General features: G+C 38.9%; 2 protein-coding genes and 1 long non-coding RNA gene across 8 annotated transcripts in view; 1 reads left to right on the forward strand and 2 right to left on the reverse strand.

The window, feature by feature from the left end:
* Positions 1–8,541, reverse strand: part of NCAPG2 (non-SMC condensin II complex subunit G2) — a 37,277-nt gene extending 28,736 nt beyond the window's left edge. Inside the window, exons 1-7 of one of the 2 annotated variants that reach the window (XM_040695618.2) lie at positions 8,335–8,541; positions 7,725–7,937; positions 7,244–7,338; positions 5,138–5,329; positions 3,620–3,734; positions 2,959–3,116; positions 1,933–2,067 (exon numbers count right to left, since the gene is read on the reverse strand). In XM_040695618.2, coding sequence (XP_040551552.1) covers positions 1,933–2,067; positions 2,959–3,116; positions 3,620–3,734; positions 5,138–5,329; positions 7,244–7,318 — 675 coding nt within the window. In that variant the 5' untranslated portion in view covers positions 7,319–7,338; positions 7,725–7,937; positions 8,335–8,541. The remainder of the gene's footprint in view (positions 1–1,932; positions 2,068–2,958; positions 3,117–3,619; positions 3,735–5,137; positions 5,330–7,243; positions 7,339–7,724; positions 7,938–8,334) is intronic. The other variant, XM_003640678.6, reaches the window with a different exon arrangement.
* A 59-nt stretch (positions 8,542–8,600) lies between these two features.
* LOC112531907 lies at positions 8,601–10,469 on the forward strand. The gene is made up of 2 exons (XR_003074074.3): positions 8,601–8,699; positions 10,023–10,469. It is a non-coding gene; the product is annotated as an uncharacterized LOC112531907 (long non-coding RNA).
* A 5,655-nt stretch (positions 10,470–16,124) lies between these two features.
* The window catches only part of ESYT2 (extended synaptotagmin 2), a 70,128-nt gene continuing 59,422 nt past the window's right edge, over positions 16,125–26,830 (reverse strand). For all 5 annotated transcript variants that reach the window (XM_015282152.3, XM_015282151.3, XM_015282150.3 and 2 more), the window contains 9 exons: positions 25,918–25,992; positions 24,067–24,153; positions 23,222–23,371; positions 22,576–22,964; positions 22,187–22,285; positions 21,351–21,482; positions 20,349–20,454; positions 19,280–19,329; positions 16,125–19,169 (listed from right to left, as the gene is read on the reverse strand). In XM_015282152.3, coding sequence (XP_015137638.1) covers positions 19,124–19,169; positions 19,280–19,329; positions 20,349–20,454; positions 21,351–21,482; positions 22,187–22,285; positions 22,576–22,964; positions 23,222–23,371; positions 24,067–24,153; positions 25,918–25,992 — 1,134 coding nt within the window. In that variant the 3' untranslated portion in view covers positions 16,125–19,123. The remainder of the gene's footprint in view (positions 19,170–19,279; positions 19,330–20,348; positions 20,455–21,350; positions 21,483–22,186; positions 22,286–22,575; positions 22,965–23,221; positions 23,372–24,066; positions 24,154–25,917; positions 25,993–26,830) is intronic.

Below are 26,830 nucleotides of genomic sequence, written 5' to 3' on the forward strand. Positions count from 1 at the left end.
GGAAGAAAAGCAAAAAGTAAACAAAACAATACAAAAGGGAAGACAGAACCCAGAGGAACACCCAACTTCAGAGCTACTTCAACAGTAAATACAGATTCTTAACTTTTAAACATAATTCAAGTGTTGCAGCTGCTACACCAAAGAGAAAACATGAAACAAATGCCGTGTGATTCATTTGTTTGCCTATTTTTCCAGTGTACAATCTGTTCTAAAATGCCTTTAGGTAATATTCCATTAAGATAAGGGACTGTACAAATCCAGGCTTTCACACTAAGGGTTATCAGAACTCTGTCAAGGGTACTTTCATTCTGGGATGATGTTCTAAAGATGGTGAAGGTACAGATAAAATAGCACAACAATTCTCCAGCATTACATACGTTTTTGAACAAAGCCACAGAGAACAGCTGGGATGCTGAAGAAGATAAATGCTCTGATTAGCACAAACAATTCCCTTCATACTGTCTTACAGTAGGTAATAGTGCAAGCATCCTGGAGCTGTTTTAATTCATGAAAGCAGGAGAAAACTTTTTTCCTTTGGTAAGTTAGAAGTGGTGATAACAAGTCAAATAAGCAACAAAACTTTTGCAAGAAGAGGGAGTGGAAGGCTGTGGAGAGAGGAAATAAACTCTTCTGAACTGAGAAGGATCTGCCCTTGGAATTAGAGCTTCATACAGGATCTGCACAAGTAGCCTAGCTCTGTGTCATCATACAGTGAATGTATCCAGCTTCTTGAGACTCTGAAGAGTCTGATGATGCATAATGGCAAGCCAGCCAGTTGCAAAGTTCCTTTGTACTTTTCTAGCAAAAACAAATTAGGAAAACTCACAAGGAGATGCAATAAATAAATAAATAACCAGTTGTCAATGAGAGATGCTTCTACCAAAAAAAAAAACACTGAATAATAAAATAAAATTGTAAAAAAAAAAGTCACTTATCTTCACCTTTGGTAGTCTTATACCAGCAGTGCACTCACCCATCAAGATCCTTGAAAAACTTAAAGGTCAAGGGAACCACAACCTACACCTCCTACCTCAGCAAGGCAAAGATGAGACCACACTCAAAAGACAGATGAAGAAAAGGTACAAAGTAGCTTTCTATCCTGTGAAGTGAGTAGGGCATCCAACAGAAGTCTGTATTCAGTTTGGTTCAACAATTCCTTTTTTCCTTCAGTTTCAATAGCTTGACCCCAATCAGGAGAACATAGCAAATCCCTTCATTTTAATATCCTGCCTGTGACCAATCGATCTCACTAAAACAATTCTCACTGTCAATATCGTCAGCAACCTGGTGACAAGTGAACTTGCTCTCCATCATATTGGAGCAGACATAATATATGTTCTGACTTGTCAGATGTATATATACACACAAAGTTTGCAAGGAAAGATGAGAAAGCAGACCTTCTAAGGACTCTGCAGGTGACTGGAACCCCACTAGAACAAGAAAGTTATCATAAATCACACAGAGACAAATTCAGAGGAACACTCCAGTAACAGTCTTAAAATAAACTTGTGAGAAATATTACTGTGTTGAATAGCATAGTCTGGGAAGGCAGAAAAACTGAACCACAGGGATCCCGTACTGCAGTATAAATGCGTAATTCTGTATCAGTCTAGTTTGATCTAAAATCAAGTTAACACAGTTTCTGACCCTCCCCTTCTCTTCATCCTTGCATATGACGAACCACTCAAAGCAGCCCCACAGTCTTACTAGGAAAAAAAATAGATCTGCTACCTCTTAGAATGAATCCACAACACTGCTGTATGAGCACTCATGCTGAGGAGAGGAAAAAATGAAAGGAAAAAAAGTCTGTGAATGGCTTCAGCATCTCTGACAGTATGTTAGAACTTATCAGTCAAAAGGCTTAATGCATAACCATTAAAAATAACCAGAGCTCACCCACAGAAAAGCAGGGCAGGACAAAAGCTTGCTTACCTCTTCTTTTTTGATGTGCTTTACGCTCATAAAACACTGAAGTAACAGGTCTTTGATTTCATTACTGTCCTCTGAATCATAATCAAAACAAAGTAAGGTCTGATGTAGTTTCCGTAGACAAACGATGTCTACACCCTGACAGAAAAAAAGCCCCAATTACAGTGATCTCGGCATACTTTTAATGTGAAGAATCATTTAATGGATTTTAGACAATGAAATTGAAGCACTTTATTACAAATGGAAGGTTTTCAGATTGCAAAATTATGATTAATCGATTTTCACTTCTCTCGTTGGGAAAAGGTTACAAAATAATTTTTAACTGTGGAAATACAGACTTCCAACAACTGAAGAAATGCTTTCTGTACTGAAAGCTTGTATTTTACACAAGATAGATTGAAATGGTATTATTCCACTTCTCTGCTTCTCAAAATTTAAACAATGAAAGCAGTTAACAGGGAAAAATAAAGGATAGAACACATAAGGGAAATATTTATAGGGTTAGTGCAAAAGATTATGTCACGTTGCTCTTAGTAGCTTTCACTTGAAAACAAAAAAAAAAAGTAGTTCACAATAGATTAATTAATTAAGCAGGAGAAATTATTTCTAGATACAGAGTAACAGAAAATGAAGTCTCCCAATTAAGATTTCTCTATGAGTTGCTGAGAGTAGGTCTTAAAACCTGAATTAACTAAAAGAGCTAACCGTGACTTTTAAGTCTTTGCCACTTTGCCACTGGGCTTTACAAATGAGCAGAGAAGAAAGTAAAGATTGTAAAACAAACTGTTCTCTGGTGAAACTACTGCCAAAAGTCTTTAAAGTTCATTCCAGAGAAGGCAGCATTTTGATATGCTCTTTGTAGTAACAACACCAAAAACATGATTTGTAACCAACATGCATAGTAGGGTTCATTAATGGGGAAGCAGTAAGACAGAGAAAAAAAATTAACAAAGGAATGTATACTTAGGAGAGAGTATCCTCCTTGCAATATTCACTAATAATTTAAAACTCAATAAAGCTTCGGCATACCGTAGCAGCTTTACTCAGGCTTTTTTTCAGCAGCATAATAAATGCTGTTTTCCCTAGCTGCTCCTTTCCTTCCAGTCCTTTCTCCCACCACATTTCACATACACGCCGGATGGCACTCCGTAGGGTATTTTCAGATTCAGGTAATGCAGGAATAATACCTACAGCAGGAATAAAGTAAGTATTTATTGCAAAGTTATTATTCACGTACAACACCGGTCAGTTACTACACTAAGCGTATCTCACAGTATCTATCAGCTCTTGCCATATTTATATGTCTTAATAACTTATTTTCACTGTGGATATTTAGGCAGCTTTGCAAACTCTAAGGTTTTGGCCAAGTTTTTCTATCAGTAGCAATGGAATCTTCAGTTTTTACTTATTCTGTTGCTTATAGTACTTTTTATGGCAAGTCACCTGTCCTTGGGTGAACAGGTGTGGGGAAAGAAAACTATTTTAGTTCCATACTTTAAATTGTGTAAATGATGTTCAAGTGAGTACTCCCTTGACTTTATCTCTAAAAGAACTTGCATCAGTACCAACTTTTGTCCTTGTTTTTTTTTTTTTTTCCCCTCTCCACAGACACCTCAGGTGTAATAAGCTTAGTATTACCATCTGCTAAAAACCAGTGTAATGATGTAAGGTAAAACAGACCAGTACGCACCATTTAATATAAAGGCACATTCTAGAAGAGCTTTGTAGTTCACTGTTTCATCCACTACGGGTATGGAAGCAGTAACTACAGCTGTCACTCCTTGGATCACAGCTACAGTTTGTTTCTGAAAGAAAGCAGTGTTAAGGAAATGATTCTGTAATTTATTTTACACTCAGAAGACAATTGTGACAAGGTTATTCAGCCCAGGGAGAAGGCTCCAGGGAGACTTCATTGCAGCCTTCTAGTACTTAAAGCAAACTTACATTTAGGAGGGAGACTGACTTTTTACATGGGCAAATAGTGATGGATAAGCATGAACGGTTTTGAACAAGATGGGAGATTTAGCTTAGATGTTAGAAATAATTTTATTACTCGGAGGGTGGTAAGGCATTGGAACAGGTTGCCCGCTGATACTGTGGATGCCCCATCCCTGAAGGCACTCAGGGTCAGCTTGGATGGGGCTGTGGGCAGCCTGAGCTGGCGGGTGGCAGCCAGCCAATGACAGCAGGTTGGAACTACATGATGTTTAAGGTTGCTTCCAACTTGAGTCATGCTATGATTCTATGAAATAAACTTCAGCAATAGAGAGAAAAACGCAAATGGCTATTAGGCAGCTATTTTAAACGGAATATACCAGAATCCAAAATCTATCAAGCTGCATGAGGAAAAGTTTTTAAAGTACATCCTTTTCAAAAAGTTTTTTTTCCTAAAAAGCCTTCAGCTCCAGCTGGTAGATAACTGCTGACTGTACATATGTATCCACTCCTCCATAAAAACAATTCATCTGAACAAAACCAATCAGACAGACACATTCTGGTGCTAGAAAGATCCTATTTAGCAGGACATTCTGTAAAAGAAAAAGCCTGTTCACTGATTAGATTTGGTGACTTTAGAAGCAGGTTCATGAGTTTACTGGCCTCTGCACGTACAACGGACTTCCTACAAGCCTCTAGGTCTCCCTAATGATTTGCACACTGGACTTTCTTTTCCCCCCAAAATTAAATAAACCTTCACCCCAGTATTCTGGAGAGTTCATGGACTGCAGCACAGGAGCAGTATATGAGGGTCCGAGTTAGGAGAATACTGTGTAAGCTAAGCATGAATTTGGGGAGGGGCACTGAAATCTAGATTTTAAAATCTTCCTGCAGTAAACTGACACATTAAAACAGGTAGTGAATTTCTTACAGTATATGTCAGATATTTAAGATCAGCATTTAGTGGAATAAGACATAAAAAACCCTCCACAAATTGTGACAAAACTAATCTTTCAGAATTAAGTTATCAGTAGATGTCATCTTTTGTAGTAATCTGTTATACTACAGTGAAATTCTAACTTCTGCTTAACCTAAGTATAACAGTTAAGGGGTCAGTTATAATTATGGTAAGGAGATTTTTGGAGCTGACCTTGTTTGCTAAGCCTTGCATACTTAGAGTTGCCATGAAAATATCCCATTTTATTTCCAGGTTTAATTATAATATATATATTATAAATATATAACTATTATTTATTTTACATGTTTTTTTTACCATTTCTGGAGCACTCTCAACTTCCATGCCATCATTACTTTCAGCATCTTCTACCCGTTGCCATGTTTCCACAGGTTTCTCCATCAAGGTCTCTTTCAATAGGTGTCTCAGTCTCTCCCATAGTATTTCTTTTTGTTTTCTTGACAATTCTTGAAGTAATTCATTCAAATTGAAAGGATCAAATGTATCTTTCTGCAGTCAGAAGATAACACACAATTCTACATCAGTGTTGAGAGATGTTTTTCTTCCCCCCCCCCCCAAAATTAACACTTTTCTTGACATAAAGGATTACTTTCCATTCCTTTACAGTTACAGATAAAATACCTTCTACAAGTTTTATTTCTTTAAAAATAGTGTGAGAAATTCCTGCTGACACCCTTTATTGTTAAACAAGGGTGGTTTTTAAAAGATTTTAGTCCTCGATAACAGCATTACTAAGCATAATTGATGTCCCTACAACATCAAATTGCCTCTTGTGTTCCAGATGCTACTTTCCTAATAGAGATGATTCCACATCCTCATCTAAGAAGCATGGAATTAAATTCCCTGATCATAGCTTTACTGTGTTAAATACAAACTGATGATGGCAGGTGATAGCATTGGTCACCTCATCACTCTTCTTTAGCCTTGTGTACCCAGGCTCAGGAAGGAAGGCATTTCTGCTGAGCTACAGGACTCTTCAGACAGAACCTCCTCTATCATACGTATAGTTTCTAGCAACACCATCAAATGCATTTTCAGTTGTAATAATGTGTATAAACAATCATTCTTAAATTGTCACATACAACTGAGACTACAATTCCAAGAGGAAAGGAAAGGTAGCACAATCTACCAGTGTTGCGATAGTTGAACCATTTAAATACATAAAGGATCTGCTTTGATTTATAAGGAATATCCATTTTACTAGGAGACTGATCTGAACTATTTGATCAGAAGAATTATCTCAGATAGGAAAAAGGGAAAATTTCCACAATCTTGAAATAAAAACATTTTTAGTTTGAAGATGCATTAAAAAAAAAAGACTTGGAAAAAAAAGTTGAAGGTTTAATACTGAAAGACGACACAGTGAGTATTAGGAGGTTCCCAGAGGCTAGGAGAAGAAAGACCCTGTTACATATTTATGGCAGTATTTCTATTCTATTCTACAGCTGGAAACAAATACAATAAAGCAAAGGCCGCACAGGGAGTTCTGCAGCCCTCTATTTCAAACAAACCCAGAAGACGGGATATTAAGATTGTAGGGTTTTGAACAAAAAGAACAGACTCGTAATAAGACCAGAGCTTTCTGATCTTTCTCTGGGATGATATGATAGAATTATTCCAAAACCTAAGAGGGAGAGGGAGGCCATTGAATGATAGTCGTATCTGTGATTCATATTCTCCCCTCTAAGAAGTGTTTTCTTGAATTAGAACAGGATTTAGTGGAAAAATTTAACAGTGCCTGATAATGACAACGATAAATAACACAATAATATAGAAATATAATATTTCAAAAACGAAGAAAAGTGAAAAGCCCAAGGCAAATCACAAAGAGAGAGCAGCAAAACCCCAGAGTTTTAGAACTGAATGAAACAAAGCAAGGAGAGAAGGAAAAAAGAAAATTAAAGCAGAAAGGGAAGAATAGGAGGAACAGAATGTCTTGATTGAAGTTTAGAGGCAAATACCACAACGTAAATAATTATGTAGTGTCATATATAAGAGTGATACTTCAGTGGATCTTTTTCTCCTCCTGCTCTTCACCACACTGTATTTACAGACTGTACTCTATCACATCTCCATAACACTCAGTGATAGAATTATCAAATATGATTACTCAATTTTAATAAAAATTGAAAAAAATCAACATCAGCAGCAAATAAGTATTTCTTTCCTTTGGTATTGCTACAGTATTTAATCATTATTTTAAAAAGGCAAACTGTGTATGCAACAACCAAATGTTAGAAAAATCAGCCTGTCTGTAGCATCACATCATTTCAGATCCCATACCTTTATCAGCTACGAGCCACTCGCAGGTGCCAGAGAAGCAACTTCTATGCCACATATCCCAGGCACCAGTAGCAGGCTTTAAACTTTATTAGTCATACACACGTATCATGGCTTACTTACAGAAATTTGAGTAAAACGCAAGAAGTCCTCAACTGACTTTTTAGACACAGCTTGTAAAAACGCTTCGCGTTTCATTGTGGTCCTGTTTCTCCTTGCTTCATCAACAAAAAATGAATAAAAGTATGTTTTACACGCATGTAAATGTTAGAGAAAAGCACCATATCTCAAAGCGTTGCCATTTCATGGTTGCAGTGAATAACACATGAACATACATTCTTTATCTACACAGTTATAATGGAACCATAGAATGATTAAGGCTGGAAAGACCACTAAGATCAGTCCAATCACCAACCCACCCCCAGCATGCCCACTGACCACATCCCTCAGTGCCACATCCACCCTCTTCTTAAATACCTCCATGGACAATGACTCCACCACCTCCCTGGGCAGCCTGTGCCAGTGCCCAGCTACTCTTTTTCATCCAACATGACTTTCCCCTGGCACAACTTAAGGCCATCACCTCTCAACCTATCGCTGTTACCTGGGAGCAGATGCTGACCCCAGCTTGGCACAGCCTCCTTTCAGGCAGTTGTAGAGAGTGATAAGGTTTCCCCCTCAGCCTCCTCTTCAAATCAAAGATGCCCTCCCCACTATATCAGTTACCCAACTCAACGCTGGGTAACTCACAGCTGCACTCTGCCACACTGCTCATATGTGCTCTCTTTCATATATATTTTCTTTAATTAAACAAGGCCTGAAAAGAAAGGTCAGAAGAACACCGTAGCTGACAATTTCACCTTACACAGGAATAGCATTACCAGCACAAAAACCCTATTTATCCAGCCACCATACCAGACAGAAGCATTTCTTCACACGAAAAGCATATGGGAGGCAAAATATTGACCCCTTTTCCTCCTGTCAAACGAGGATGAGGGGGAACCAAGCCACTTTTTGGCGCTTGGTGCTTCATTTTGCACTACTGCACCCATCTACGATTCCCCGTTCCTCTGGGCGGGAGTCCGCGTCCCTCAGCCTTCGCTCCACAGAGCTGCAGCTCCGGCGCAGCTGAGGGCCGTGCCCGCCAGGCTCCCAGCCGGCCCACACATACCGCCCAGCAGAAGGGGACGCAGGGAGGCACACAGGCCGCTTACCTAACGCTTCCGCAGAAAGAAATCTTCATAGACTCAGGGGTCGCGTTCCCAAACACGCCCGCCTATCTGTGCAGTAGGATAAGAAAAGGCGGCACCCCGCCCCCACCTCACGCTGAGGCCGCGCCGGTGCCAACCCCGGCCCTGCGCCGCGCGCTCCGCTGACGGGTTCGAATAGTCCCGCGGCGGCCGTTGAGCGCGAGCGGCGCCAAGCTCTCGTCTCGCGAGATCTTGGAGCCTACACCGTCGCGCGGCGGGCGGAGGCGCGTACCGCCAGACCGAGCTGTGCGCAGAGGTGGCCGAGCGGGCGGGAGCGCGGTGCTCCCTCAGCGGCGGTGCGGTAGCTTAAGTAATAAAAAGCTAGACAGGTACATAAAGGCGCTTTCACCTTTTTACATGTGTCTGGATGGAGAGTTCGTGGCTGTGGCTAGGTGATATTTACATCTTGATAAGGTGATATTCTTGATGACTAAGAATTTTATTATTATTACCTGACGAGGAAATAGCTGCTTTCTGTTTCCTCTCACACCAGCTTTGCAGTGAGCAGACATAGCTGGACTCGGGTCCTCAAATTAAGCGTAAGCAGCTTTCAAATTTTGTAATATTCTCCGTTCCATTTTTTCTGAGCTCCTCTGCAAACCAAGAAGAATCACTCTATTTTTTAGGGCTTAATTTATAGTTCTCGATTTTGCGTTGCAGTAGCGTAATATTTCTCAGTGTCAGCAGTTCGGGAGAGTTAGATGTCTGACTGGAATTCTGTGCAGATGAATCGTTATGGTCGGAAAAGACCCCTAAGATCATCCAGTCCAACCACCAACCCCCCCACCATGCCCATTGACCACCTCCCTCAGTGCCACATCTACACCGTTCTGGAACACCTCCAGGGGTGGTGACTGCACCACCTCCCTGTGCAGCTGTGCCACTGCAGCACCACTCATTTCTGAGAAGAAATTCTGCTAATATCCAACGTGACCCTCCCCTTGCGCAACTTAAGGCCACCACCTCTCACCCTGCTGCTGTTAACCTAAGAGAAGACACTGTTTCGGTGTGCAAACAAACAAAAAAAACGACAGTTTCCACGTAAATTCCTACATTTGGCAGGACTTTTCTGGATTGTGATTTTTTAAGAACGTGATCTGATCCAGGTTCCATTTAATATTATGTGCAAAAAATCACTTTTAAAAAGTAGTATTTACATCTGCAGACATCTGTAATATCCCTGCCTCTCACAGCTTGAGTACATAGTTACAGATTGTAACATTTCATGTCATACAGTCAATTGACTGACCTATCCCATGACATTTTTTAAGCTTTTGAGCAAACTATTTATGTGTCTTTATATAGTTTGAAGACTAAAAAGTAAAGAAATAGTTTATTATATGCTTAGTCCATATAATTAATGCTGTGCTGTATAGGTTTAAGATGTAACAGATGACTAATATTACTGAAAACAAAGATAAAATATGGTTTCATTTCCTGAATCAGCAGCCAAGTGCATGTACAATTTCTGAAGTAATTTGGATTGCCAGACAGAGATTAAACACCCACTGGGGAATAGGTGACATTAATTGCAATATGGATATGATCATGAAATCAGATTTACTCAAGGAAGGGACAGTATGCCAGAAGGTGTTAGCAGCCAAAAAACTCATCTTCTTGACCAACAAAAATAACGAGTTCTCTGTACACAGACTGTTCAGTGCCACTCCTCAGCTCTGACTGAAGCCAAAGAAGCACATGCCTCCTCACAGCATTTTGCATGTAGGCGAAGACTCATCGTCTTCAAAGTGTGGAAAAGGCCACTTGGCAAATACCAACATCAACCACCCCGCATTCAGAGGAAGGTCCCAGGAGAGGCAGATCTGACCAGGCCTAATCCCCACCAGCAGGGAACAGTCAGCAGGTGTTGCCTTCCAGAAACAGAGGACAAGAAGAAGGGAAAGTTTTGCTGCTCTGCAGAAAAGGATCGGGCATTAGGCATGTTTCAGATCCTATGGTGCTGACTTCGTTTCTTAAGCTGCTTTTTGCACTTATTCAGCTAAGTGCAAGAAGCCTGTGAAGCAGTTTGCTTGAAATAAGTTGTATGAGCAATTATACTTGTTGAGGAGAAAAAGTAAATAAAGAAGTATGAAAACTGACATTTATGTGTTGTGCTAATGTTTAATTTTTTGCATACATTAAGAATCTTTGACATTTTAGATACAAACTGATGGATTTGTTTATCACGTCTCTTGTGTGGACTGAATATTTCATTAATACCTTGATTAGCCTTTAATTAGATGCTGCATTAGTCACCTGGTTACAGTTTATTTAGTCGGGCACCTATCCATTTAGCAAATGAACTAAGACATATTCCAGCTTACAATTTGTGTTGCATAGCAACCACAGAATGATTTTTTTCATGGTCTTGAAACTAAAAGTTGACACAGGTAACAACGGGCTGAGTAACACTGATTCATTTTAAAGAGCCACGTCTAAAAGCACGGAGGCAGAATAGGGTTGTGTTGGTTTTTTTCAAGGATTGTGCTTGAGCTGCGAGCTGGTAATGAAGCTACAGCCCTATTTTCAGTTTCTCTAATGTTCTCCCTTTCACGAGTACCAAATTACATGCTTCTTTTTGACATGTCTGTTCATCTGCTCAAAATAATCTATACCCTTTGATAATAATCTCATATTTATTATCATTTTCCTGTCAAGTCAAGTTAAGGCAAAAATGAAAAATAGGCCTTCCACACATGGTTGCTGAGCAACAGCAAATAAAGATTTGCTTTTGTGCTACCGCTTCATAAACTGGTCTTTATTCTTGTTGGTAGCCTGTGTAAGAGATCTCAATTACAGATGCCTCTCAGGAGAATATCACCGTTTGGACTTCACAAATATTCTGTTCTAACCTGTATGCAACAACATTATAAATGCTTGTGAAGAAGTAAGCAAGTAATCCCCTGAGTGTCAGATTGACATCTTTATTCTTCTTTTTTTAGATTCACAATGTTATTTTCTAGATAATAACTTCCAATGATATTATTGTACAAATTATCTGCTAACCTATTAGAATTGTTACTATTTTTCATTGAATATGTAATACGATATAGATAAGACAGTATCCATGAATCTGCTCATCCATGAGGCGTGCTGTTAATCATTTACATGCCTTCATTGCCCTTATCTTTTTGTCTTCCAATACTTTGGTAAATAATCGGAACAGCGTGGCTGAGAGCTGTAGTTTCTGAAATGCTGTAGAATGCCCTCAAAAAGAAACTATCTTTGGAGTATTTGCATGGCTAAATCCATTCTACTGTAAATATAAAAAGTATTACCTTTCAGGATTACTACAGCATTTTATGGCATAAATTCACCAACATCTTTCAGATTATTATATGTTGATGAGTACATTTACACTTACCTGTCATTTATTTCAGATGTAAAACATTCCATTTCCATCTGCTGTTGCCTAGATTACTCTCACCCTCCTAAATGTAACATCCTGAGTTGTTAGAGACCAGCAGCTCTGGTAAGTGTTCCTCTCCCTTCAGATATTTTAGCCTATGAGGATAAAGAGAAGAATTATTTCTGAAGTACAAAAAATACTGTTATTACTGATTTTGTTAAGGCTTTTTTAGGTTTCAGTGTGATAGAGAGGCATCATCAAGATATGTGATTAATTTGATATGCAATTATCAGGTGGAACGTCTGTCCAGTACAAAGCTTGAATATGTTGTGTAAATATCAGGCCAGGCATGATTTACTTGTTCGTAGTTGTTTTTATATTTGTGTGTGTGCATATCTATTGATCTACCTATATATACACAGCATACTAACTGGTTGCAGAACACAGCAGCGTTTGTCTTTCACATCACTGTTTGGCTTTGTCAAGGCTGAGACACAAGTGTTCCCCATGTTCCTGACCCAGATCAGGAGCCTAACCAAAGCCCATTGCACTGTTCTTGCAGACTGTCTGTCCAGTTTCCTTCACAAGGAAACAAATAGGGAATTCAGGGGTCTGTACTGCTTGCTCAGGGCTCTACCAGTCCATGGGGATGTGGCTGGAGTCAGGCACTTAGAAGTGCTTACAAGCTCGCTTGTTTGGACGTACCTGTCTGTTATTCCTGTTCTGTGCATCTAACAGGTTTAGTATCACAAGACCTCCTGGCAGTGTCACTGGGCATATTTTATGATCGTGTCCTTAAACAAAAATCATTTTGTAAGATGTATTTTTCTATTACAATTTTGTCTTTGCCCATTTTTTCCCATGTTTATTGTGCAGAATGGAGTTTGTAGCCTTGTTTTTCAACCCCTAGAAATAAATGGCTAAGGATTGATAATGTTTCAAGTGTGACGGTCAAGGACTTTTCCCATGTTTTAAACTGTAATTTGACTTCTGTCTCCTCTGATTGGTTTCAAGTTTTTGCACTCAGATCCCATGAGGAAAATCAATTCTTTAAGTATCAGCTCTGCTCCAGAGCTAAGAGAGAGAGAGGAGTGCATGGCAAGTATGCCTGTTGTTCACTGCTTTTAAGCTAGGATGACTTCAGGCTCCACTCCTGAAGATGCCCAGGATGCAGACCACTTGACTACTGTACAAGAAACAAAGTGAACGGGCAGTAAAGACTTTTCAAAATAGGGTCTGCAATGCCATCTAGAGGAATGTAACGGTGTTTTCAAGAGAAAAAAAAAAAAACATATACCATGTCCATAAATCCAAAAACTTTAAAGACTCACTGTGAAAGATAAAATAAGCAAAGATAAAATGCTTTGTAAAAAAAATATGTTATGTTAAAAAAATAAGCATTTCTTACATTTCCAATAACCGGAGCTAGAAAGTGTGTGTTAAATACAGTGAAAGCTATGACCTAGAACTAAACTGCACTCGTCACGGGCCTTAGCAATTCTACTTTGAAAACACAGCGATGTAGTGACGTGAACTAAACTTCCAGAGACCAAATAGGGATCGTGCAAAGTACTTTGAATATTAGCAGAAGCATTTCTCCTATGTTGAGGGCTGCAAAGAAATGTCTTGAAGAGTATTAAATTATTAAACTGCGTGAAGTGCTTGGTAAGCTTCATTTGTCAGTCTCTGAGGATCTGTAGAATAACACATGAGTTTGCAAATCCATTTGAAGAATAAAAAACCCTGTTTTGAAATTCAGTGTTGGAAACAACGACTATTAAATTTGAGCACCTGTTTTGTTTTAGGGATCCTACCTCAGCCACCCGGTAGAATTAATGATCTTCATGCAGTACCTGCAGACAGCTGTTGCTTTGCCAGCATTATCTGTGTTGCAGCTGAAATTCTGTGCATAATATTTTTAATTACTAATTTTTTGCACACTCACTTATCAAAGGTTGCAACCTTCCCCATTTTTTTTTTGTGCTCAGGGTTGCTACATGCTCAGCTCCAAGAGCCTGGGGACAGGCAGCAAAATACCCACAAAGACCTGCTGCACAGGCCCAAGAATGAATTTACTGATCTTAGCATTAAAAATGTACTGAAGAGTCATAGAATAATTCAGGTTGGAAGGGACCTCTGCAGGTTATCTAGCTGTAACGTGTGCTAAAAGCAACTACACTGCTTAAACACAACACAACACAACAACACAAGTTGACCCAGTTACCCAGCAGATTCTCAGCACACACCTGATGAATGAAATTGGGACAGTTGGGTTACTGGGACATCACAGCTTTCTTCTGACGGTCACTTCTTGCATACCATCTCTGGGGGCTGTTGCATGATCAGGAGTGCATCCCATTGTCTCCAGGCAGGAACCACCCCTGGGATGTGGGCACATACAGACCTACTGTGAAAAGATCTTGACTAGCCTTGTGTGTCCTTGTGTCTGTATGGAATTTAAAGGGAAGAAGGGTGGCTGTTAGGCCTTACAGTGAAGTTTGTGGCTACTGAGGACACAGAGGAACAAGGGGAAGACATGCTGGCTTCACTTCAGTTGCAACTGAAGAAACAGATCTGCAGCATTCTGCTCAAATTGGATCCCACCGTAGGTGACTGGCAAGCAGTATTCCCTGCAGATGGTGAGAACAGAGAGCATCGCCTCTCACATGAATACAGATTAGAGAACTTTGCTCCCAGAGCTGCCGTCTAATCTGGCAGCTAAACTCACTGCATAACACTGAAAGAAATAAAAGTGAATTTCTTACTGTAGTTGCTTTGCAATTTTCAAATAATGTATTTCAGAAGATGGCAGAGAATATTGACAGCCTAACTGTAACCTTCAGAAATTAGCAGAAGAGCATACAATGATTAGACACTTCATTAACCTGTATAAAAGCAGTATTTGTTATTAACTAGCTCAAATCTTTCAGTGGCCAACTACAGCCACAAATGGGTCTGGGAACCACCGTAAGCTTTGGTTCTTTCTACCAAATATTAGAAGTACCATCAGTTTGTCTGGAGGAGAATATACATAAATAAAATAATTAAAGTATAGGGAACCAATTTTGGAATCAGCTCTTAGCCGTGAAACACCTTAAACGACTCTATTGGTAACCATATTGGCAAATACTGCTCTAAGATAAAGGATGGTCCAAAACAGATGTTTAAGGAAAGAGGCTTTTATTACAATTACTCAATACAAACAGCGTCATTTCTACAGCCATTTTTCTGCAACAGAAAGCTGATCCAATGGCACTTCTCTACTTTATCAGGTACATAGCTGTATTTTCTTCCAATATGTGCATTTCCAAGCAGGTGGAATGAAAGAATGCCATGGAGAAATCTGATGGTTCTAAATCCAAGGCAATTACATGCAATTCCAGGTCCTTTTGAGAGCATATTTCATGACAATTATTAGGAAGTAGTAAAATTCTGTGAATTTAATTAATTGATTAAGAGGGAAAAAAAAAGCAGCACTTAAACTGAGCGTACTAATTCTTATGTGTGAACCTGCTGCTCTTGGGCCAGGGCAGTCCCAGGTATGTGTACAGACTGGGAGAAGAACTCATTGAGAGCGGCCCTGAAAAGAAGGAACTGGGAGGTCCTGATGGATGAAAGGCTGGATGCACGCCAGCAGTGTGTGCTTGCAGCCCAGAAGACCATCAGTATCCTGGGCTGCATTGCCAGAGTGGTGGCAGCGGGGAGAAGGAGAGGATTGTTCCCCTCTACTCTGCCCTTCCGAGGCCCCAGTCCTGTTTACATGCCTGGAGTCTCCATGCACAAGAAAGATGTGGAGCTGTTGGAGAGGACCACAAAGATGGTAAGAGGGCTGGAACCCCTTTCGTAAGAGGAGAGGTTGAGGGAGCTGGGGTTGTTTAGCTTGAAGGAGAGAAGGCTGCAGGGAGACCTTCCTGTACTCGAGGGGAGCTTATGAAAAAGAGGGAGACAGGCTTTTTACACATCCAATAGTGACAGGAAGGAGGAGGGCGCTGGCTTTTATCTAAGTGTGGAGATTTAGGTTAGATGTTACCAGTTAAAATTCTTTCCTCAGCGTGCTTTGAAGCACTGGAACAGACTGCCCAGACAAGCTGTGGATGCCCCATCCCTGGCTGTGTTCAAGGCCCTGGGCAGGCAGATCAGGTGAGCAGCAACCCTGCCCACCACACGGGATTGGTCCATTCCAACCCAAACCATTTCATGATTCTATGATTCTGCACTTCTCACTTCATTTTCTTTTATGTAAAATTTAACAATCTGCCCATAGAGCAAGGCTACCGAGATTAGAGTGCTTGGTATATATGTCTATATTGAAGAGCATAAGAAGTTCTTGTAATATTGCAAATAGGACAGGAATATGAAAATAAAGGGGTGTGTGTGTGTGTGTAGAGGGAAGCAACACACAGACTTCCATATGAACCATTTATTGAATAAATACATGCATCATAATGTAGAATTACATGAGCAAAAAAGGCAATCTGTACAAAATTGATTACCCTTTGTTCTCATTCAACTCTCACCATTAGCTGCAGCTCTGATAAAGGATTCAAGACAAAATTAAAATTCTTTTATTCCAAACTCATGTGATATGCATGCTGATCTGAGTTTGGCTTATACTACTGCGGTAAAAGAGAGCTGGTTTTCTCATCAGTGAAGCAGTTATTCTAAAAACAGTTTCAGCAGTAGAGAACATGTCGGTACATACAGGTAACAAAGCTCAGTTTTAGCCACTTCTTAAACTTCTTCATATGTTCATATTTTAAGGCACAGAATAAACAAGAACTACATGAACAGATATCAGTTGATACTAAACACATTGATAATGAGGTGCAATATCTGTCCAGAGGAAGAGTGTTTGTCCTTACTTCTTCCATACAAACAGAACACTTAGAACTTGGTAACTATGATACAGAGGTTTGATTCCATTATCTAGAACCGCCAATTATATTCTGATTCAAATTCACAGCGGAGAACACTTCTAAATAGTTTGACATCCACAAACGATTACTGTCAATTGGAATTAATCTTGTTGAATTACAAAAAATATATATATATCTATTTTAGATTCCTAATTGGGAACTGCACTTCTCTTGAGATCCTATTTCTAATGTGGGGTCCTGAGCTATTTTGAAAACCTATCCTGTATAATTCATTCACTTCTTCACTTTGTGGTATCACCTTGCATTTACTCAAACACTGCATCTTTTCCTCTGGAGACTTCAGAAGACAAAATACACACTCCTTTTTGTTTAAGTGCAGAAACATCTAGCATCTGTCCTCACGCCTCACTTACAGCTTGAAACACCACATCAGTCTAATGACTTACTTGTAGGCTGGGGATGAAACTCTGGTGAGTCGCTGGCCAAGATGCAGAACCAAAGTCCGTCTACCTCTGGCTGAACCAAGGCAAAGACAACTGTGCTGAACGACTGCATGTGCATCTCTTAATTACAGCAGCTTTCACTCTGCATTTCAACTGCATTAACAATCATTCTGTCTTTCCATTCCTAACATTTTAATGGAGAACTAGCAAAGAGAATCCAATATGAACACATGAGTATATACATATGTAGAGACACTCATACATTCTGATATAGAGTGAAGCCTTCAAAAATAAATGTTTTCTTACAATCAGGCTTGTTTACTAAAATTGTCTTGTTCAAAATGTGACAGTAAGAAGGCCATCACTGTATAGAGATGTATGTATGTCATGTGACAAATGTTCATATCAAACTGAATTCAGACAAACTGAAATGAGTCAATTCTTAAACTGGAAAATGACAAAAAGCTACATCTATGGTAGGCACTTTGGTACATCTAGTCATGTAGACATATTCTACATCTAGAATTAAGGTTCTGTCAGTACTTTTACAATAAAGCTAATTTCAGGAGTTTATTATTCTGCTTTAAAATTCTTTCTTGGCTGAGAGATCATTCTAGAATCTTAAACTAAATAACATACTTTGTCTGTCTAATTGCATACTCATCCAAGAAGGAGGCTGCTGGCTCTGAAAGAGCTGAACTGTTCTCTTGGATTCATAATGCACTTTTTTTTTTAAATAACAGTCTGAGAAAACTAATTCTGGTTACAAAAAAATTCCCCTTAATTCATAAAACTAGAGTTGTGAGCTCAGCTCTTGAGGCTGATACTCTTCCTTCAACTCCCAACTGTCTACTTTCATCAGGTTGTGCTAACTGTGTCACTGCTGATCTTGCAGCAGGCTGTGGCAATGCTTCAGCACAATGCCATGATTTCTCAAGAAAGCTGTGTGGACCACTCCATGCAGCAAACACACTAAGTAGCAGTGAGGCAACTGTAAAGACAGTTTCAACTCAGTTTCACACTTTCTTACATATTGGTGTTCCATTGTAGTATTAGAGAAGGTATAGCATAATAACTATTTAGCACAGCACTGTATAATAAAAATAACATGTTTTGTACATATGCCCACTATGAACTTACAATGCAAGCTGATTTGTATACCTTATCAGAGAAACAAGGCAGTAAGGACAGTTCTGAATAGCTAGAGATTTTGTTTGTAATACAGACGAAGCCCTGTTCTCATGTCTGCAGTGTGTCTAGTCCTGTAGAGTACAGGAATAAATAACAAAACCCAATGAACCTGCATAATAAAACTCCACTGTTTGTAATGTTTACTCCATTACATGAAAGCTCAAATTTATAAACTGATTCATGGACCTCTTTTTATACAATATTTATAGAATTTTCATTTTTGTTTATAATATTCCATAGCGTGATTTTTTGAATAATATATTTATATATAAATATTAAAATGTTAATGTTTTGTATATTTTAAATTTGCCACGCCGGGCCAGAAGCATGATAAAGTAAAAAGGGTTTTCTGCAGTTTGTTTTTGAAGACTATCACAAAATGATAAACATTAAGACCATTGTGCTGCAAAGACAAAGAGATTCATTTGAAGAAATTAACATGCATTTACAAGAAAATATCTATATCCTTTATCCAATTTTCTTCTGAATTCAAACCAGAATGAAAGAATTATAAAAAAATAGTATATATTTACACAGTACAGCATATCTTGGTGAGATATAAAACAAGGCAGGAAAACAGCAGAACATCTTTTCACTTTCTAATAGGTATAACTGCCATAAAGATCAATTTAAACACAGAAGGTTACATTACTGTATTATTGCACATGACAGTAACACGTAAAATTGTTGAGCAAATTAAAATACAAAGTTTAACGATGAGAAAGGATATGTCTACATAAAACAGCCGAGCGTTATAAAATTACTGGGGATGTGTCTAACAACTAAATTGGTAAAGCTATAAAAATAATATTGGTACATCTGTGAGAACAATGCTTTAAAAATATATAAAGGTTGGCATAAGTAGGTGTGGGGAATTGCCAGCATCCATGGGCCTAGCTCGCACCATGCGGTCTTGTACCATCTTCTGTTAAATCATACCTTAAAAAACAAAGGAAAACTGTTTTTAAAAAACGTATGTTATTACCACTATTATTAACACACCAGTTATTGGTAGGTAATATTCTTAATAAAGGAAATACTACACTTACCACTGGGTCCAGCCTTTAGCAAGTTCTTCAGATGTCAGAGGTATCAGTACCTACGAAAGTTAAATTTGTGCTTAATGCATTCTGTCTTTCATTCTATTTAGTTTTTTGAAGACTAAATTTGAAAATCCTCAGAACTACAGTATAAGTAATGCCATTAACAAATATACTTTACAGTCTTCCATCACAGATGTCTGTCAACTATAGACTTGTAGTAAAGTCTGAAATTGCTAGCTTTGACCTAAAAATCTGCATCCTTAAGTAGTGACTTCTGAACAAGGCATACAGCAATCAGATGATGTATTTATGCTAACAGTCTTTCTCGTAAACTGAAAAATTTAAGAATACCACTCACTACGAACTGACCACAGTTCTGGTCCATCTTATCCTCTTTACAAAACTTGATTACAGCAATCTGCGTGGGTATAAGAACTTCCTATTTCTTTTTGGATGCCCAGATCATGTGCATAGGAAATAGAGTGATTTAAGGAGTGTCTACAGAATGCAAGGCAAAAACACAATAGCTGATTTTGGTATTGGGAAAGTCTCCAGTAGCAGTTCTTTTTCATGGATTTCACAATCTAGAGTATTAATTACTAAAGCTAAATGTGTTGTGTGCTTCTAGACAATGTGTAATCTTGCTTGTCTTTGTTGTTTGATGTAAAGCAAAAGCTATCCTCTCACTGCTACTGCAAATAAAACGTCAGAGCCACCTGCGTTCAAGACTACCAATTTTGTCAGACCATTTTCTGAGATATCCCTAGTTTTCTACTGGTTATTTTCTTTCTCTGGCTGTATAATTACTACATCAGACATGCAGGGTTGCTTTATTGTTACTGCCAGCCTCAAAACTTACCATTCTTTAAAAGATTACTACCCCACAGTCTGATATCTGTCCTCTCATCCTCTGCAATTTATTCCTTCCCTTAATGAAGCCTGACACCTAAGCCATTTTTAAAAGCCTACTACCTGAATCCACTATGTCAGTCAACACTAACAAGCTCATATCACAAGAGGATTTTAGTCTCTATACAGCAACATACTGTATGAAAGGAATTTATTTTCAACTTACTTTGCCAAGCAGCCCTTTATCTTTGGACAAGAAACCACCGCTGTTCTTCACTGCTACATCTAGTGTTCTTCTCTGTACTTCAGGCAGGGAAACACTGAAATCAAATCTGACAGGCAAAGTGATGTTTTAGAGAGAATTTTGTAACTTAAGTGTGAGTTCAGTTCCTAAAGCTAAACAACAATTCAGATGAAAATCAAACCATCTCCTTTGGCAAACCACAGAAAAAGAAAAAAAAAATTGAGATAAACGAGATCTAAAAAATCCCCAAATTTTGCCAAAACATTTTCTTCTATGCTATTATCATTATCAATACTCAATCGACATCAACATCAGATGTTACAGACTTCTGTCCAGCAGTAGAACAAAAGCAAAGAAAGCAAAGGCATCCTGATGTCTTGACAGTTCAGCACCACTGTTCTCTGGAAAAGAAAAACTAATTGGCCTTGATCCTCATTCCTCTAGAGCTCGTTTTCACACTAAAGAAACCTTCTAACTTTTAAGGAAGAATGTGTTTCGTTTTCTAGATCTGAAACTTATGGAGAGTTAGCACTTGACTGTACCACAATCTACATCTGTTTCTCAGTACAGTTCTTAAATAGCTTTATGGCTTTGCAATATCCTTTACTTCGAAGAGCACAGTAAAACCTATCTGGAATAAATAGGAGTGAATTGCACTACCAGGTACACCTGCCAGAGCCTCTAGCTGACCATCTGCCCAACGACAGCACACTGCTTCTTAGCTACCAGCACAAACAGCATGTAACAGGCATGGGATAAGGCAGAAGAGAGGAGGGGCTGGTAACAGAGTGAGCAGGACTACAGGGAGAACAGGGAATAGGAAGATGGGAAGAGCTATTACAACTGAAGGAAAAGGTATGACCAAATTTGGTGGTGACAACTGGGAGTTCCAACAGCTCACACATTTAGGTAAGTAGAGAAGCCTTGGTTTGTCAGCTTTATGATTAGATGATCTAAAACTACCACACACAATTTAGAACATACATTTGATCAAACACCGGGTTTAATGTCTTCTTTGATACATGTGTTTTTCTTCTTCCTGATCTTCTCTTATCAGGCAATAAATACATTCGAACGTATGGATCAGATCCTTCTTCTGAAAATGCTATTAGATTTCTGTGACAAGTGAAAAGCAAGGAAAAATGCTTTAGAAAATAAATGAAACACTGCTAAATATGTCTACACTACTATCTCTTAATTTAGCATGCTTTACTTAAACTTTTTTCATCACCACATATATATTTTTGGTGTTTCTCATCCATCAAGTACCAAATTTGCTGGAAAAAGAAAGAAATCTCTAGAAATAAAGCACGTGAATCAGTTGCGGAACATCCTGTCTGGGCAGATTGGTTACAATCTCACATACATAGAGCAGTGGAAAAAAAAAAAATCTAAAAAAAATGCCAAGCAGTGACTTGTACAAAATCAGAAAAACTGTAGGCAGACAGCAGAGCTGACAATTCGTTTCTTAAATTCCAATGCAGCATTTAGGCATAGCTTTCCAAAAATCGCCTGATTTTTGTTATTCTATGAAAAACTCAAGGCTCTTTTGTAAAGCTTCTAGATATTACCAATGGAAATTTACACACCATCTTAAACTACAACCTAATAGAGGCAAACAAAAAAATCACGGCAGTCTTCAACAAAGTTTTTACCACTCTATCTCTGTATAACTTAGTATTCATAATTAGAGCCAGCATGTTATTTTGAAAGCAACAAAGACGGTCCACAAAATCAAACAATTTCAGAGAGTTAGTCCAGCTATGCTAACGTTTACAAAGAAACATGCACAGAAATAAAATTTGGTCTCTGATGCTCACCTGCAGGAATGCACCACCACAATCAATTTGTTTCTTTGTGAACTATGCCGAATTGTTAGCTGTATCTGTCCCAATGGAGACTGCCCCAGAGTTGTTCCGCTGTGGGGGAAAAAGCAGAACAAACGTTTAGCTCTAAAAAAGCATATTTACAGTAAGGTCCAGCTGAAGTACACAATGAGTAATATTTATCCATTTCAATTTTCACTTTATCAATGCGAAAGAAGAGAGCGCACACAAGTTAGCACGTGAGTGTATCGTTATCAGTTTCTTGTAGTTTAGGTCTTTGTCCAACAGCTCCACTCCTCAAAAGAACAAGCTTGAATTCCTGTCAGCTACAGGAAAAAAAAAAAAAAGCAACTTTGATGCAAAACAAGTAATTAATATCGTACTTTTCAAGTTGCCGTAGTCTTTGCCGGAGCTCCTGTGTGGCAATGGGCAGAGATATGTCTGAGGCTATGCTAGGAGTTGGTTCTTTGACTGACAGGTGGCTGGGAGAATAATTGAAGTTAGAGGCATGAAGACTGGAGGAACTTCGGCTGAGATCTGTTGGCCACTGTGGACTCGCATTAGGAGGCTGACTTTTTTCAGCCACGTCAGTCTTTTTATCACTGTCCGCCACTGGGGAAGCTGGAGCGTGTTTGCTTGAATCAAGCGGTGGCGAGACAGGAACCTGAGGCTTAAAAGATGATTTTCTTGCATCTTTGGAAACAGACGGCCTTTTTACTTGTGCTGAGTGTTGATGATCAGGAGATCTTGCTTGCTTTTCAAGAGAAAGGACCTAGATACAGTTAAAATACATACAATGTTATAATACTACAAAAAAGAGGAACACGTTTGTTTCTTCAGAAGTACTGGTGACAAGGTGTTAAATTAAGACAGTAAACGAGGACTGAAAATGCTACCACTTACTCTACAATAGACATTGTGACACACACGAGGAAATGTACTTATCTTCTTCATACGGCTAGAATACCAGAAGTCATATTAGTTGTAAACATGCTTAAATATTTACAATTTGAAAAGTTTTAAGAGTACCCTGAGTGCAATCTTCATGTTTATAGTGCTGTTTGGACCAGAGTTGCTCAACTGGAACCGCTGATGCATCGTTAAATCTTCACTCTCCAGCAACTGGCTTAGAGGCAATTTGAAGTTCCCTAGAGAACACTGGTGCTGTTCATCCCTCACCTGAAGGAACACAGAAGCTGAGTAACATGACATCATTTACTTTGTAAATATTCAGAGAAAGGAAACAATGGTTTTATTTAAAAACAAAAGCAGTAATGCATACAGAACATAGTTTGTTCTTCAGCCAAGTTTTCCTGATCATAAATTAACACTGAAGAAGGAAATAGCAAACATGCTCCACGCCTACTTCATCTCCATCTTCTACAGCAAAAGCAAGACAGAAGGTTAACCATCAGACCTACATCTGACTGATCCCTGATCTGTGGTTTCCAAACGATCTGTGCAAAATGACTTCCCAGACTTGTTAGAGGAAGGACCCAAATGGCATGTTGACAGCAAAAGGGATATTTGGATAAAGCGAAGACTTCCTCAGTATAAGAAAAGAAATAAACCAACCATACATAACAGCATTTCTGCTTGTAATTGAGAAGACTGTTAAGATTCAAAACAGACATCAAAATTTACTTTTGTTCGTATTTTATAAATATGACAACCGTCAACTATTATGTTCTTCTGAGAGACTGGTTACAATCTTTTTTACTTATAAGAGTAAATGCAAACAAATGTTTCATTGCCTACTCTTCAAGTATAAAATTAATAGTGTTCACAATATGACATTCATGTCATAGCAGCCTGTAACATCTGAAATGCCTGCTACTGAAATGTCTTAGAAAAGAAAGGTATCTCAAGTGTACCTCAACTTCAAGATCCTGTCTTTTGGGATTGTGTACAAAGAAAGTGAAGTTTTCCTCCCATACTGGTTCATTGGTCTTGTATCGAATCTAAAATTAGAGAAAAAAATAATAGGAAGCAGACAGATTATTAAAAAATTGTCTAATAAAGCTTGTGTCAAGATATTTTTTTTTTTTTTTTAATCTTTGCAAAATACACAATGCGACCTTCAAAGCTCATCTAGTCCAACTCCCCTCTGAGGAACAGGGACACCTACAGCTCGATCAGGAGCCCTATCCAGCCTGACCTTGAGTGTCTCCAGGGATGGAGTATCCACCAACCCTCTGGGCAGAGTGTGCCAGTGCTTCACCACCCTTATTGTGAATAATTTTTTTCTTATATCTTGTCTAAATCTGTGACCAGTTTTGGTCCCATTCCCCATTTAAGAGGCATTAAAGCAGCTGTTGAGGGTCCACTGGAAGACCATAAAGATGATCAGTGAGTTGGAGAACTTGACATATGAAAGAGGTTTGAAGGAAATGAGTTTCTTTTAGAGACGAAGATGTGCAAGGGCGATGGGAACACAATATTCCATTATGTGAAAGACAGCTATTGACCAGCTGGGGGTACTCTTTCACAGGGGTACACTGTGATAGCATACGAGACAACCACCAGGTGCTTAAGGTGAATATTAAAAAAAATATTTACCATAAAAACAACTAAGCACTGGAATAGGTTGCCCATAGAAGTGGTGGAATGTCATTTTCTGGAAACATTCAAGACAGCTACATAGTACTTAGGGTCATTTAAGGTCCTCCTTTAAATTGTATCATAGAATGGCTTGTGTTGAAAAGTACCTTAAAGCCAGTTCAGTTTCAACTCTCTTGCACTAAGCAGGGTTGCCAGCCACCAGATCAGGCTGTCCAGGGCCCCATCCAACCTGGTCTTGGATGCCTCCAGGGATTGGGCAACCACAGCATTTCTTGAATGTCTGTTCCGGTGCCCTACCACTGTATCAGAGTACAAAATGTTCCTCCTAATATCTTATCACTCCTCCTTTAGTTTAAAGCCAGCCCCCTTGTCCTATCATTGTCAAGACTGTGTAAAAAGTCAGTCTCCCTCCTGCTTATAAGCTCCCCTCAAGTACTGGAAAGCTGCAATGAGGCCTCCATTGTCTTCGCCAAACAGAACAAGTGCAACTCCCTCAGTCTTTCCTCCTAGAAGAGGTGCTCCAGCCCTCTGATTATCTTTGTGGCCCTCCTCTGGACCCGTTCCAACATCTTTTGTCTGCTGGGGTGCCCAGGCTGGTCACAGTACTCCTGATGGAGCCTCATGAGGGCAGAGCAGAGTGGGACAAATCCCCTCCATCTCCCTGCTGGCCACCCCTCTTTTGATGCAGCCCCAGATACAGTTGGCCTTCCAGGCTATCAGTGAACATTGCTGGCTCACATCAAGCTTCTCATCCTCCACAGAACCACCAATTCCATAAAGCTGATCCTGATGATCTTCAGCAATTCCTTCCAACCTGGACATTTCTGTAACTCTGTGATTCTACACATTTTCAAATCTTGATCAGTGTTTTTGAAACCTGCTCTTTGCACGCAGTGTTACTTACACAACCACTATGGTAGAAATCCCAGTTGCAGATCATAACCTACTGCAAACGGACATCTAAAATAGTTATAAATCTGGTCTCTACTCAAGAACAGCTTGAATTAAGTACCTATTCAATCCTTGGTTTCCCATTGGCAGTTTCAGTTCTGTTGACACATTTTAGTGCAGTGAATGCACTCAACCACTTCATAGCCAATACCAAGTGAACAGAGCCACCAAATGCCTATAGACAGAATCAGATATTGAGAGCAGCAACTTACCTTACTCTCCTGGGCCTTATGTCCAACCGACAGCAAAACAAGTGGGTTGGGATTGCTGTTTAGTTTCTTTCCTGACTGGTAAAGAAAAAGCAAAAACTTTGTCCTCAGAATAAACTCTCCTCCTAATTGCCTCCTCTGAAACTTAAATATTTTCATCTTAGAAGTACAAATCATTTGCATTCTACTATATGTGTATCTATTATTCTCAATATTGTACAGTTTTATTCAACAGGCTGGAATGGCAGTCTCACTAGTAAGTTGAAAAAACATTAACATGAAGTTCTCCAACTACTCCAAGTAAGCTAAAATAAACCACTAGAATTAAACAGGAGTTTTAGACTCCTTTCTGTTTTCTTTGGATGAAACTGATACAGTGCAAACTGTTATCTTTTAATGAGCATTAAAACAACTCCCAGAACCCACGAAGCGTAGTTAACACTGCAAAATGAGAATTTCATGCAGATGGGAGATATGGAGAAAGCACAAACTTGGGAAGCTCACTTTATGTATACTGCAGTAGAATAATTAAACTGGATGTAATATCAGAACACTGATATTTTCCCCTTTTCAGTTTTGGGGGAAAGAAGATGCACTATAATGTACCTGATGTATATTTCTACAGTTTACCAAAATCTCTTTATTAGAGAATCAATCATCTGCCATATCTGAGCCTTGCTCACCAGCTGTATAGCATTACATCAAACTGTGAAAATAAACATGGGTTTAAAATCAAATTATATGCACAAAGATACATTCTGAACTACATTATTAAAAAAAAATAAACTTAAAAATTTATGTGAGAAAGAAAGTTAGACATGAAAGTTAATCATCTCAAGTGGGCGTTAATGAAGTTTCAAAGGCCTAGAAAATATAGTATGCGTGGTTAATAATATACTTTGAGCTCTATTCTGTA

The sequence above is a fragment of the Gallus gallus genome, chromosome 2 (genome assembly GCF_016699485.2).
Source record: "Gallus gallus isolate bGalGal1 chromosome 2, bGalGal1.mat.broiler.GRCg7b, whole genome shotgun sequence".
Taxonomy (NCBI): domain Eukaryota; kingdom Metazoa; phylum Chordata; class Aves; order Galliformes; family Phasianidae; genus Gallus; species Gallus gallus.